The sequence below is a fragment of the Raphanus sativus genome, chromosome 2 (assembly GCF_000801105.2).
Source record: "Raphanus sativus cultivar WK10039 chromosome 2, ASM80110v3, whole genome shotgun sequence".
Taxonomy (NCBI): domain Eukaryota; kingdom Viridiplantae; phylum Streptophyta; class Magnoliopsida; order Brassicales; family Brassicaceae; genus Raphanus; species Raphanus sativus.
This window is the reverse complement of record NC_079512.1, coordinates 28,320,252-28,334,568: the sequence shown is the minus strand read 5'-3', so window position 1 is coordinate 28,334,568 and position 14,317 is coordinate 28,320,252. Positions and strand designations below refer to the sequence as shown.

Here is a 14,317-nt window from a genome sequence, read left to right as displayed (position 1 = left end):
GGAGTCGGTTGCAAAGGGCGGAGAGATCGGCGTCGACTGAGCTAGACAATCGGCGGAGAGCTCGGCGGTGAGATCGTCGTGGACTGAGAAACCAAATCTTTGGAGAGATCGGCGGAGAGATCGGGAAATCCGTTCCAGTCGGTGACGCCGTCGAGAGAGAGAGATGGTGAGAAGGTCGACGAAGAGAATCAGAGAAGGAGAGATGGAGATAAGGAGTGGAGAGATCGGCAACACAGAGACAGAGATGGTCTATTCGCCGTCGAGAGAGGGATGTCGAGAAGGAGAGACGAAGAGAAGGAGAGAAGGAGAGAAGGAGAGAAGGAGAGAACGAGAGGAGAGGAGAGAAGAGAGAAAAGAGAAAAGAAAAAAACAAAACTCTAGATTTATCATATCGTGACACGTGCCCTTAAGGGACGTGTTAAAACACTTCTTATTTAACAAACGTTTGCATCGTTTATAAGCATTTTACATTTAATTTTCGCTATTAATTACATAAGATATGCCATAAAATATGGCGATAAAGGTGCTCTAAGATGACACGAAAGTAAGCAAGAAGATGTATGTAGTAATCATCAGGATTACGCAATTTTTTTTTTACTATTGAGTTATGTGGTTCATGTGTCTTTGTCTTTGTCTTCAGTGATGCTTTCAGCGTGTGAACATATGCTGACGGGTCTGTGTTGTTTGATAGTCGACAATTCCATTTAATATATGCACGTGTATACTATAATGCTAATAGAATTCTTTTTTTTTTTACGTACCAAAAATATAATTGAACTGTCCACAAAATATCACACTCTCTCTCTCTCTCTCTAGCAACTTCTACTCAAGCCTCAAGGTACCTACCTCTCTGTCCTTCTCTCTTTCTTTATTTTCTTAAGCTCCATTTGTTGCTGCTTTCTCATGAGTGTCCGTTCATCATCCTCAATAACTAAATTCGAGTATGAATTTATATAAAGTCTATAGGTTTACCTCCAAGCAGAGCAGTCAACCCATCATCTCATTTCGAGATGAGAAACTCACTCCAATCTCACTCAACTCTCCTTTCCTTCATCCCAATTCATCATCAACCTGTTTTCCATCTCCATCTTCATCTCCAATGGAAAGTTCTCTCCAAAAGTATCTTAATATACACATCTTATTGTTTTTATCTTATATATTGTATATTTCACGTGTAGTGTACAATTTAAATACAGAGTTCTGTTGAAAATAACTACTTTCCTATCAACGATACAAATGCATACATCTATACACTTTGAAAAGTATTTAGATTTTTAAAAATGTTACATTTGATTTTATTTATTTTTGACAATGTTACATTTGATTTAATCAAAATTGCTTACCAAGAAAGTAAAAACAAGAGAAAAAAAACAGACAGTTATTTCTCGCGCGAAGACAATAATTAATCGAACAAACACAACTGTTGGATAAAATAACTAACTATAACGACCATTAACCGCCATAATTTCACCCCTGTCTACAAAAACCTTTCTTTGTTCTTCAACATTCCTCCCTCACTCTTTGTTCTTCAACTCTCAAGCATCGCTCTGCTTGAGAGAGATTTTCTCTTCTCCTTTTTGGTCTCATCCAAAACAAGAAGAAGAGAGAGCAATTAGAAGAAGAGTGCAAACACAACACAAAAATGGCGGGTGATGGTCCAAAACCGATGGCTCTTCAAGTCAATGAAGATGAAGATCTGTACTATGATGCTTACTCAGAAGAAGATCTTATAAACTTCATGTCTAACCCTAATCCAAATCTAATGGACTTGCCCTTCCCCCAAGAGCCTCTTCCTCCTCCTACTGGGTTGTTGCAAAATCCTTCATTAATCTCACTCCCCAAAAGGGACACCATCAAAGAGTATCTTGAATCACTTAAAATCGGTGATGATTCATTTACTTTGGACACGTCAGATTTACTAAGTGGTGATCTCAGCGACTGCATCGATTATACTGTCCGAGGAGAGTTTGGTAATGATAATGTCGGAGAGAGCGGTATCCTTGAGGCGAGTACTCATGTTTTTGTGGAAAATGCTTACAACTCTGAAATTGGTGGTTCGTCGACTATGCCTGTCCCGGTGATTACACCAGCACCGACCATCTCTCAAGGAGTTTTCTTATGCACTTACTGCAACCTTCTCCGACAATTAGTCCATGCCAATGGTATTATATCTATCACTAAGTTGATTGTTTATTGTTACATTGGTCGCTTATTTGAGTGGTTGTGTCATACAGGTCAGGAGATGATGAGACTTGATCTCTATGGAGGGATTGGATACTTCTGCCATGCGATTATCGAGACTCGTCGATTCGATGGTTCTAACGAACTTCGATACCAAACGTGTCATTTGATGGATTTACTGATGGAGGATGTGAAGAAATTTATTGAAGATTATTGTGCGGCGAGGGCAGCAAGTGGTTTTGTAATCATGCAAGATACTAATGCAGATTTCTATCAAGCTATGAATGCTTGTACTACAAATAGCCAGTCTCTTATGTCGACATTGCCACCACGAGTTGATATTCCAGTGTCCTTGGCTATGCCTAATGAATCTCTAATTGTTGCATCTGTGCCCCCTGCTGTGAAAGTGAAAGGAAGGCCGAGGAAAGAAACTCATCTCTCTGCACAGGTTCTTGTTTCTAATTCCTCAAACTATAACCACTTACCATCGTGAGATATGTCTTTGGGGTATATTTGGAATATAAATGTGTTACTTGTGCCACAAGGATCTGTTTACTATACGGTTAGATTTTAGGTTTAAAACATGTTAGTGTATAGAATCATCACTGGTTTGCATGGAGGATAGTGAGTCTGCATGGGTTGCATTTGGATTATAAAAAACATGTTTCTTGTGCTTCGAGAATATAATTTTAATCATATCGCTGATGTTTTTGTGGTTCATCTCAATGTGCCGAGGACAAGAACAGAGGAAGCGGACTAAGAAATTAACAGTGAAAGACATGAGCGAACTCTTTGAGTTGCCTATCGAAAAAGCGGCTCGAAGGTTGAGGATTTGTACAACAGCCGTAAAACTCATCTGCAGGAGGGGAGAAGTGTATCGATGGCCTCAACGGAAAGTAATATTCTTGAACTAGACCACTATGAAAAAAAATTGATTCCACGTTTCTTTATTTATCTACTATAATTTTTTACTTATTTTTGGTAAACTGATTTGTAGCTTAAAAGTCTGCGGGAGAAAGTCGCGGCACTGAAGAATGTAGTATCCAATTCAACAGATGCAAGAGCAAGGGCTCGTGCGGAAGGGAAGATTGAAAAATTTGAGAAACAGATTAATGCTATCTATAGCAAAGCAATCGAAAACGCTTAAGTGATTTTCAGATGATTAAAGACTACTTGTGTTGATGAGTCCTATCCCCTTTGTCATCACAAAGGATTGTCACCGTTACCGGTTGGTTTTGTTTGACGTTGGTACTACAGTTTTATGTCTCTTGTCTCGACATGAGATACACTTTTGGTTGTCTGACGTTTATGTCTCTTTCTCTACATGATATTTATACACTTTTGGTTGTCTTCACTCTTTCCTCTTTTGGAAACTATATGTTATCAAAAGAAAATCAAATATGTTTTTTTTAGGGTAAAAAAATCAAATATGTTTGTAAGGTGTAATCATGTTAATGTATTAATATCGTCAATTTTATCCGAATTACTTCGAAAGTGAAAATGGGATATGGATGGATAGGATTACCCAGTGATGAAATAATTTATAGAAAAGGGCTAGTTCTTTGGTCAAAGGTTGACCACTGCTCGAATGAACTTGAAAAAATAATAAAGAATACTATGCATTTAACTTACTGATCACCTAATGAAAATCCAAAAGATGAAGATGAGGAAGAGGATAATTCTCATCAACATCACAGATTGGCTTATTCAATGGTCCTACCCTTCGAAAATGCACTTAACAAGGTTAACACAATCAACCGGATCATGAAAAGAGGAAGCAAAAAACGATAAAAGCAGATTGTTTGGCTAATATGGCAACTCACTTCATTCCACCCAGTTCGTATTTGGTTAGCTTGTGTGTTATAGCTTATTACTTTTGCATCTTAATATAAATGATTTTAGGCGAGAATAAAGCAGTTGCTATATTAGACTGATAAGTTATTTTGTAGTTGGTGGAGGTGGGAATTCTGATAATACAAACAAATAATCAGTAACTATCTGGCTAAAAGTGTAACACATAGAGAAATACTATATAGTGGGTAAAGTTTGCAATTTACGTTAAGCTAGAGTCTGTAGGGGGTTTAGAGAAGGGGTAAGCTTTAACAACCTCTGTAATTACTTGCATCCACACTAATGTTACAGACAGTTGAAACTGTCTTCATTATTGCCCTTAGAAGAGCAAAGAGGAGGAACATGGAGCGTTTAGTTTTGGCATGTGGTGGATAAGCTGTGAATTCTGTTGACGACTCGACCCCTAAGTCGCTTGGATGTGCTTGAACTGTCTATGAGCACGTTCTTGGGGAGGAGAAGTACACTTTTGTGGAGCAAGTGAAGAATCCTTATTCATGAACCATTCTCATAAAAAGGTATTAGGCTTAACTTCTATCTTTTCATTAATTTTTGATATGGTTCCTTTAGTTTTGTATTCACGTTAATGATCATTCATGATTTAACTTCTATCTTACTGTCTCTTGAAGTATTTGTGTGACTTCTTGCTCTCTTGTTGTGTTAAAGAGGTTCTATAGTAAGGTAAGCATATTGTCATAGCATTATTGGAAGTTGCAGCAAGACAGCACTTAATCAATGAAGTCAAGAAAACGGTTCTAAGGGGTAAATTAATATCAATACACACCCTAATATTCCTATTGAATAATAAATCTAATACGAAGAGAATGGAAAAACAAAGAAAACGGAAAAAATCTTGTCAACATTTTTTATTTCTTTCTTGTTTTTTTGTTGATTCTCTTGTGTGTTTTAAGGTGATTTTTAACAACCTTTGACAAGATGAGGAATACAAATCGGGAAAATGTACTTTGATTTTCTTGCTTGTCCTTGTCTTGATCTCATCCATGGGAAGCATCCACTTCCTCTCTTCTTATTTTTCTCCATTTGTTTTTCTCCTTCTTCACTCGTCTCTTGCTCTTTTTCTCCTTTTCCTTTTATCATCTCTTGCTTCTCTTCTTCTTTTTTACTCATCCCTTGCTTCTCTTCTTCTTCTTCTTCTTCTTCTTCTTCTTCTTCTTCTTCTTCTTCTTCTTTTTTAGGCATCTCGTGCTTTTTTGGTTATTTTGCCACTACAAGAAAACAAGGATTTTGTGACTGATTTTTCCGACTGATTGTGTAGTCACTAAATTTACTGACTGTTTACTGACTGATTAGCAACTGATTTGCGATCCAAAAATTTTGGTAGCTAAACAGTAGCTAAATAACGACTAAGAAAAACAGTCACCTTTTAGTCGTAAATTGGCAACTAAAATGCGACTAATATGTAGTCGGCAAATAGCAGTCGGTAATCAGTAGCTAATTAGCGACTGATTACCGACTAAGTTATTTTGGGGTTTAACAGTCACTTTTCAGTCACTAATTAGCGACTGATTATCGACTGAATATATCAATAGCAAAACCAGTCAGAACTTAGTAGGAAAATAGTCGGTAAATATTATCATAAACCTAAATCTGATACCCTAAACATATTTACTCTATAAACATTTAATACAAACCTTAAAATTTTAAACTTTCACACGGTAAATATTTTCTAAACCCTAAACACAATTTCTTAAAACCCTATTACATAAATACAAACTCCAATTATAATATTTTAAAACTCAAATATAAAATTTTAACAACAAATCTTAAATTTACTTAAAACTAATATTATAATAATGAATCTTAAATATATAACCCAAATACTATACACCAAACCCTAAACTTTAAACCTAAAACTTATATTCCAAATCACAAATCTAAATACCAATTCTAAAATTTCAAATTTAAATACAAATCTAATCTTTTAAAATCTCAAATCTTACTTTAAACTCCTAACTTTCAAACTCCAAATTAACCTTCTACCTCATATCTATATTTCAAAATTTAGACTTTATCTCAAATTTACTATAGTAAATTAAAACTGGTTAGAAATTTTTATTGATTATTATGTTGTTGTCATCTTCATTAGTCATTACCTATGTGTGAATCATATCATATGTACTAAATGTGTGAGTAAGACCATTAAGAAATCTAAGAAAACAAATATGTAACGGTTCTATACACAAAACATGATGCACTCACGTTCACTACCACCTGTAGAGGTATATACATTTACCTTCATTTCATCTACTAATAAATTCGTATATGAACCTTACATAAAAAATCCAATCTAAATCTTAAACTTAAACTATAAACTTATTTTTTTAGAAAACTTAATCTCAAATCTTAATAAAAAGTAATCCCATTCTTAAACCCAACCCTATATTCCATATGCTATACCCTGATAATTTTTGTATTAATACTATTTTAAATCACAAACTTGAAGTCTAAAACTAAAAAGTCATCCACTTATAGCATCTATCATACAATAAAAAATAACTACACAATAATAGCATAAATTGAAGAACATAAGGATAAATATTAGAGAAAAAAAGCATAAATTTAAATAAATAAATATTAGAGAAAGCTTCCCATTGGTCAATTTGAAGAACACAAGGATCAATGTTATCTACCGTTAGATTAACTTGATCCAACAGATGTAAATTAACTGACTTTTTTTCTTTCCTCCTCACCTTCTACGAATCTTATCTCTCAGTATCGCACTATCTCTCTCTCAAAATCTTATCATCCTATCTCTCTGTACACAATGAACAATAAATCAACAAAGACTGAGAGAAGAAGAAGCAATCTCTTTTCTCAAAAAAAAGAAGAAGAAGCAATCTCACTATCACAATATCTCTCGCACAAGAAGAAGAAGAAGAAGATGTCATGAAGAAGCAGAGATGGAGAGGGAGCTTCGGTGTGGCTCTACCTCATCTCGTCGCCACCTCTCTTCACTTCGTCTCCAATCATCAAGTTCTTCTCAGCCTCTCTTTGCCATGAACCTCACCGGTCAAGATCTCTCTCTCTCGCTCTTTCTCTCTCTCTCTCTCTCTCTCTCTGATTTTGTATTGTTTTTGGTAAAGTTAGGTGGGTGGTCGTGAGCTTCAAGACAGGTACGACGTCGTGGTGCGGGGGTGTTGCTAGCCGCCTCTGGTCAATGGAGAGTAAAGACGAAGCTTCATGGTCGTTCCCGTCGGAGTTATCAGCTAGGAACGGGGAGAGCTGAGAAAGAGTGAAGACAAGGACTGGAGCTAAGGGTCACCGGAGAACACGGCGGCGGCAATTTGATAACGATCTCATTGTCGGTTATCTAGGGCTTCTTTGGTTTTTCGGTTTAATTGTCTGGGTTCTTCTTTTATCTGATTGTATCTGCTTAACCATTAACCATTCCCGGTTTGGGACAAATTAATAATACTAATTTGTTTTAAAAATTTAATTAATAATTTTTTAATTTTCTTTTTTTTAAACTTTTTTTGGCATGTAGTCGTAAAAATAGTCGCAAAATCAGTCACTAATTAGTAGCAATTCAGTAGTAAAATTTTGTGACTATTTAGTGACTGATCTACGACCGGATAAATCAGTCGTTAAACGGTCGCTATTTAGTGACTGAATTACGACTGTTTTATTTAGCGACGAGCACTATTACGACTGCTGTGATCAGTCGTAAATCAGTCGTAAATACCTGTTTAGTGACTGATTACCTACTATTTATGCAGTCTGGAAAAATCTGTTTTCTTGTAGTGTGCTATGACCATATCTAAGCATTTTGGATTCCCTGATCTCTTCATCACCTATACTTGCAATCCTAAATGGCCAGAGATCACAAGATATATTAAGGAAAAGAAGTTGAAGGTGGAAGATAGACCAGACATACTTTGTAGGATCTTCAAGCTGAAACTTGATTCTTTAATGGAAGATTTAACCAAAAACATCTCTTGGGCAAGACTGTGGCATGTAAGTTTTCTATTTTTAAATATGATCAAACGAATTTGCTGGTTACTGATTTGTATACTTTTTTTTGCAGCTATGTACACTATAGAGTTTCAGAAACGTGGCCTACCACACGCCCATATCCTCTTGTTCTTGCATCCCACATCTAAGCTTCCGAGTACAGATGATATTGATAGGATTATTTCAGCCGAAATACCTAATAAGGAGGAAGAACCAGAACTCTTTGATGTGGTTAAAGATATGATGATTCATGGACCATGTGGAGCAGCTAATATGAATTCTCCATGCATGGAGAATGGAGTGTGCTCAAAGGGATACCCAAAATCCTTTTCTGAACAGACAACGGTTAACAGCGAGGGATTTCCAATTTACAAAAGAAGGGAGCAACCAGGTTGTTTCGTTGAGAAAAATGGTGTCAAATGTGACAACCGGCATGTCATTCCTTACAACAAGAAACTATCTCTGCGTTATCGTGCTCACATCAATGTGGAATGGTGCAACCAAGCTGGTTCTATTAAGTACTTATTTAAGTACATTAATAAAGGAGTAGATCGTGTTACAGTGGCTGTTGAGCCTCCTGCTCATATCGTGGAGAGTATGTTGGCAAGTGGCGATGTTAACTTGGAAGGAAACGTTGAAACAAACGTCGATGGAAGTGTCCCAACGAACGTGGATGGAAGTATCGATGGAGGGAATGTCGAAAAGAAGAAGAATGAAATTAAAGATTTTTTTGATTGCAGGTATATAAGTATTACTTCTATATATGTTAATTTTAACTGTTCTTTTTAATTTCTTACTAACAGATTTTATTAAACTTTTTACAGATACGTTTCTGCATGTGAAGGATCATGGAGAATCTTCAAATTTCCTATTCACTATCGATCTGTTTCAGTGGAGAAACTTATTTTTCATCTACCCGGTAAACAAAAAATTATCTTCAGGGGAAAAGATAAAATGCAAGCTGTTGTCAGTCGTAAGCTCATTGAGAATACAATGTTTTTGGCATGGTTTGAGCTGAATAAAGTTGATGCTCTTGCGAGAACATTAACATATGCTCAGATACCAAACTTCTTTACCTACAACAAGAAGCAGAAGAAGTGGATAAGAAGGAAAAGAGGTTTTAGCATTGGAAGGATTAACTATGCTCCTCGGATCCAGGAAGATGCATATTATTTGCGTGTGCTACTGAACATCGTTAAAGGTCCTACAAGCTACGATGACATCAAAACCTATAAAGGAGTTCTTTATCCAGGATACAAAGAAGCATGTTCTGCTCGAGGCTTATTAGATGATGATCAAGAGTACATTGAGGATATTTTACGGAGAAGTTTGTTCAGCACAGGACGTGAACTACGAGAGATTTTTGTGATAATGCTGCTCAGTAACACTTTGACAGCGCCAGAAGATGTATGGGAGAAGACATGGGAGCACCTCTCAGAAGATATTGAATATAACCGAAGAATCCATTTCAATAGACCAGGTTAGCAACCCCGTGCTTCAGCTCATTTTTATTCTTCAGAATCTATGTTTTAATATGGCGTCTAACTTCTTAATACTCATTGCAGGATTGTTGTTAAGTGATGCGGACAAAAAGAAGTATGCTCTTCAAGAGATTGACAGTATTTTGAAGCGTAATGGTACTTGTCTCGCTAGATTCGATAAAATGCCAAAGGTTGCAAAGACGAGGCGTCAGGATTCGAATGTCTTGATACTAGATGAGCGCAACTATTCAAGAGAAGAATTATTAGAAACTCTTGAAAGAGACATTCCAAAGATGACAGACGAGCAAAAGAAAATTTATGATGAGATCCTTACAGCCGTGAATGAAGAAAAAGGAGGAATGTTTTTTGTTTATGGTTTTGGTGGAACTGGAAAAACCTTTCTCTGGAAATTGCTATCTGCAGCTATTAGATGTCGAGGAGATTTAGTTCTCAATGTTGCATCAAGTGGCATTGCTTCGTTGTTGTTGCAAGGAGGTCGGACTGCCCATTCGCGTTTTGGAATTCCTCTGAATCCAGATGAGTTTTCCTCATGTACAATGACTCCTGGATCTGATCAAGCTAATTTAGTTAAAGAGGCTTCACTCATTATATGGGATGAAGCACCGATGATGAGCAAGTATTGTTTCGAGGCTTTGGACCGGAGTTTGTCGGACATTATTGGAAAGGATAAAAATAACCCATTTGGTGGAAAGGTTGTTGTACTTGGAGGGGATTTAAGGCAGGTACTCCCTGTTATCAATGGAGCATGTAGAGCTGAGATTGTGTTGGCGTCACTGAATTCTTCGTACCTCTGGGAACATTGCAGAGTTCTTCAGCTCACAAAGAACATGCGTTTGTTATCTGGTTCTTTGGCGCCAGAGGAGGCAGCTGATCTTAGAGAGTTTTCTCAGTGGATATTAGATATTGGGGATGGTAAGATTAATGAACCGAATGATGGAGAAGCAGAAATCAAAATTCCTGAAGAGTTCTTAATCCTAGACTCAGAGGAACCTATAAAAGCAATCAGCAAAGCGGTTTATGGTGATACTCTTTCGTTACAAGAACTCAAAGATCCTAAGTTTTTTCAGCAAAGAGCAATCATGTGTCCAACTAACGAAGACGTCAATACGATAAACAACTACATGCTAGATAAGCTTGAAGGTAAATTTTCATTCTTTATTTTTTTTTCCTATGGACGATTTACTTAATTAAGAAAATATTCGATGCAAAAATTGCAGGTGAAGAGAAGATATATTTCAGTGCAGATAGTATTGATCCTTTGGATACAAGTTCAGTGAATAACGAAGCTTTGGATGCTGATTTCCTCAATTCTGTTAAGGTTTCTGGTTTGCCAAACCATAGTCTTCGACTGAAGGTCGGTTGCCCTGTCATGGTTCTACGGAACATTCAGCCCACTGCAGGTTTAATGAATGGAACGAGACTTCAGATAACCGAACTTATGGATTTTATGGTCGGGGCTAAGATCATAACTGGAGAAAAAGTTGGGGAAACTGTTTACATTCCAAGATTGTTGATTTCACCATCAGACACCAGGTTACCCTTCAAGATGCGCCGTAGGCAATTGCCTTTGGCTGTTGCTTTTGCAATGACAATCAATAAAAGTCAAGGGCAATCATTATCCGAAGTTGGTCTCTTTCTACCAAGACCGGTGTTTTCACACGGACAACTATATGTGGCAGTTTCTAGAGTTACATCAAAGAAAGGACTGAAAATTTTGATTGTTGGCAAAGATGGAAAACCTCAGAGAAAAACTATGAATGTGGTTTTCAAACAAATTTTCAGGGATCTTGAATTTAAACGAGCGTGATTCTAACCTTGAAGGTATGTGATTTAGTTACCATACTCTTAACACTATTGTTATTTTAATTAAGTACTAATAATAGGTGTTCTTCAAGTGTAGGTTATTTATCATTTGCGTGGGTGGGAAGCCTCAACGTGAAACTTTGCTTGTCTACTCTTTATTTTAAATTTTCCTATTGTGTTCTCTGGACATGTGTATGTGTCTACTGGGAACTATATACTATGGCTTATTATTTACCTTTAATATAAGTTTTAGATGGAAAATCTATTTCTAATAATTATAACAACCAATCACCACAGAAAAGCATGTACTATTTATTTAATAGCTAATTTTTATCAGACAATTAATCACCACAGACAGCATACAAGAACAAACTTCAATAAATATTCATCAAACAATTTCACCCGGTCATATCCTAACTATCCGTTTCACTAACAAGCCTAATTTATATTCTTAAATAGAGATGTTTTAATAAAATGCACTTACTGTTCAAACATATTGCAGACCGTTGTATCTATGTTCCATGTGCTTCAAATCTTTGCAACGTCAAACTGCTTGTAGGTTGACTTTCTTAGGAATCTGAAACAAACAAACTATATATTGAGGTGTGGAAAGGGGATTCTGTTAAAACTCAGAGAACGAACACACCTGCTTGATGTCCTTGAGGTGTGGAAAGGATTTTCTCCTTCTTCCTTTCCACAACCCAATAGAGCTGGAGATGACAAAGATGATCACACAGGTTCTTCACCAGCCATGCGTTTGTCTCATTTGACCCTGCGAGTAACCTGCTGAATCATCATTCACCGCCCACTCAAGTCAGAGAAACTCAAACACAACACATACCATAACAAATCCAATATACAAAACATGCCAATTCAAAGAACACATACATACATATGAGTAAATGAGTAAAAGCATTCACCTTTAGAGAAAGGAGATTCAAAACTCCGACCTGAAGAGTAATTGGCTACAGAAACGTTACTGTTCGTCACTCTGCCAAGGAAGGTAAACCATCTCCTAAGAACTGCATATTAATTCTATACATGAATATCTCCAGTAATTATATAAAATCAGATCAAACTACACAGTACGATAAAACTTACCTTGAAAATATACTTCCAAACCTGACGTTCATACAATGTGTCGAGCTTTCTATTTCAAATATATTGTTCCTGCAATGAATTAAAAAGATTTTTAAGATATTAAGAAAGCTAACAGTTATCTTAAATCAGCTGTTTGTGTCACTAAATTAGAATACATACAAAGTGAAGTCTATCTGTCGAGTACCATATCTAAGCTGAAGTATGATTCAAAACTTTTCTTGCCTTTCTCGAAGATATAAAGATGAAGTCGATCTGCCAAAAATATAGGAAAACATATTTTTCTTAGCTTTATTGATGCAACAGATGTGTGTACAAATGTAACTATTTTCAATTTAATCTTAAAATAAAATTCAGACAACATTACCTGGAGAGATCATATGAGAAGAAATCATATGGTATTTTCTTTTACTTCACTTCGAGGAAAAGTGGACAGATCAGTTCCAAAAGGTCTTGGACCTTCTATGTTTCAACTTCAAAGGTGTGTTCACTGTACTGATGTAAAGGACTGCACTCAAAGAAAACAAAGAAAATTCATATGAATATGTTCAGTAAAGAAGAAGAAGAATGTGGGAGAGATTCTCCTTACTATTGTTTCCACGAATAAAAGCATCACCGTATTTGTTCTTGAGCTGCCCGTTCACATATTCCTCTGTCTGCTCCATTGCTATGTTCATGTACCCATCAAGACAAGCAAGAATGCCTTAACAAATGCAACTGCCCGTTCACATATTCCTCTGTTTCCTCTGTCTGCTCCATTTCCATTACAACCAAATGCAGCTCGACCATATTTTTTTTTGTTCTTGAGCTGCCCGTTCAAACTTCTGTCCTTAAGTAAAATATTGAAAATGTAAGAAATAAAACGATTCAGTAAAGCCTTAACAAATGAATATAGACAAATGAACAGGATACTCCTCCGAAGACGAGACTTGTAAACCTAAAGTGGAGCAGAGATAAATAACAGAAATTGCAACAAGTATATACCATTACCAATCGATCAACTACAACAGGAAAGCTACATAGCCACAGATATGTAGAGAGAGAAAGAGAGGATGGTGACCTCGATATATCAACACCAGAGTTGAGCTTGACAAAAGCGGGTCTGCCACGGATGGATTTGAGGAAATCAGCAGGTGTATTTGCAGTTCCAGTTACTTTATTATCTCCCATCTTTCTTTCTTCTTCTTCTCATCTACGATCCTGTATCAACACCGACGCTTTGGTCCGAGATGAAGAAGCGGGAGAGAGAGTAGATCTCAGGTGATAGATGAAATCGAAGAAGATGGACAGAGATCGAAGAAGATGGAGAGAGATCGAAGAAGATGGAGAGAGATGAGGCACCGACAGTTTCGATTTCATCGAAGAAGATGGATAGACAGAGTTAAAAAAAAAACAGAGATATTTCATGTTTGTTATTCCCGAGTTTGCAAACCATTTTTTTAATATTTCCCGGAAAAAAAACAGTTACAGATGGGCTTATATAAATATGGGCCAATTTCGAAAATATTAGTTAACTATATTTTATCTATATAAAATCTATATAAATATGGCCCAATTTATTAAAGCCCTTTCTAATGTATCTATATTTTTTTTTTTACATCTCTATTATTAATTCTTTATTAATTCTTTATAAATCTTAAACCAACATTTTAAATAGAGATATTTTCATAGAAGATAGATAAGTAAATTGATGTTACAAAATATATGTTAATTTATCTATTTCATATATCGTACTAACTCAAAGTAATTTTTTCAACATATTTAAAATAAACTAAATTGATTTATAAATTTTGTATATAATCTATCATTATTCAGTTTAACCTTTTTTTACATAATAAAAAATAATTTACACACATTTGATTGTTTTTACAAACTCAAAAACAACTCATTCTATCACAAGTAACTATTACAAA

At 36.0% G+C, this 14,317-nt stretch overlaps 2 protein-coding genes and 2 long non-coding RNA genes across 4 annotated transcripts; 3 read left to right on the top strand and 1 right to left on the bottom strand.

Moving 5' to 3' along the window:
• Positions 1-850: 850 nt before the first annotated feature.
• Positions 851-3,582, top strand: LOC108817191 (uncharacterized). Its single transcript, XM_018589834.2, has 4 exons — positions 851-2,162; positions 2,235-2,629; positions 2,928-3,077; positions 3,179-3,582. The coding sequence occupies exons 1-4, from the start codon at positions 1,643-1,645 to the stop codon at positions 3,326-3,328; spliced, it is 1,215 nt and encodes a 404-aa protein (XP_018445336.2). The 5' UTR covers positions 851-1,642; the 3' UTR covers positions 3,329-3,582.
• A 3,042-nt stretch (positions 3,583-6,624) lies between these two features.
• On the top strand, positions 6,625-7,486 carry LOC108817218 (uncharacterized). The gene is made up of 2 exons (XR_001943957.2): positions 6,625-7,059; positions 7,138-7,486. It is a non-coding gene; the product is annotated as an uncharacterized LOC108817218 (long non-coding RNA).
• Positions 7,487-8,076: 590 nt separating this feature from the next.
• On the top strand, positions 8,077-11,310 carry LOC108839360 (uncharacterized). The gene is made up of 4 exons (XM_018612136.2): positions 8,077-8,741; positions 8,826-9,481; positions 9,567-10,643; positions 10,721-11,310. Exons 1-4 carry the CDS (start codon positions 8,077-8,079, stop codon positions 11,308-11,310), a joined length of 2,988 nt encoding a protein of 995 aa, XP_018467638.2.
• A 1,255-nt stretch (positions 11,311-12,565) lies between these two features.
• LOC130507970 (uncharacterized) lies at positions 12,566-13,221 on the bottom strand. The gene is made up of 3 exons (XR_008942623.1): positions 12,994-13,221; positions 12,772-12,912; positions 12,566-12,659 (listed from the first exon to the last, which is right to left on the bottom strand). It is a non-coding gene; the product is annotated as an uncharacterized LOC130507970 (long non-coding RNA).
• Between the last annotated feature and the right edge of the window lie 1,096 nt (positions 13,222-14,317).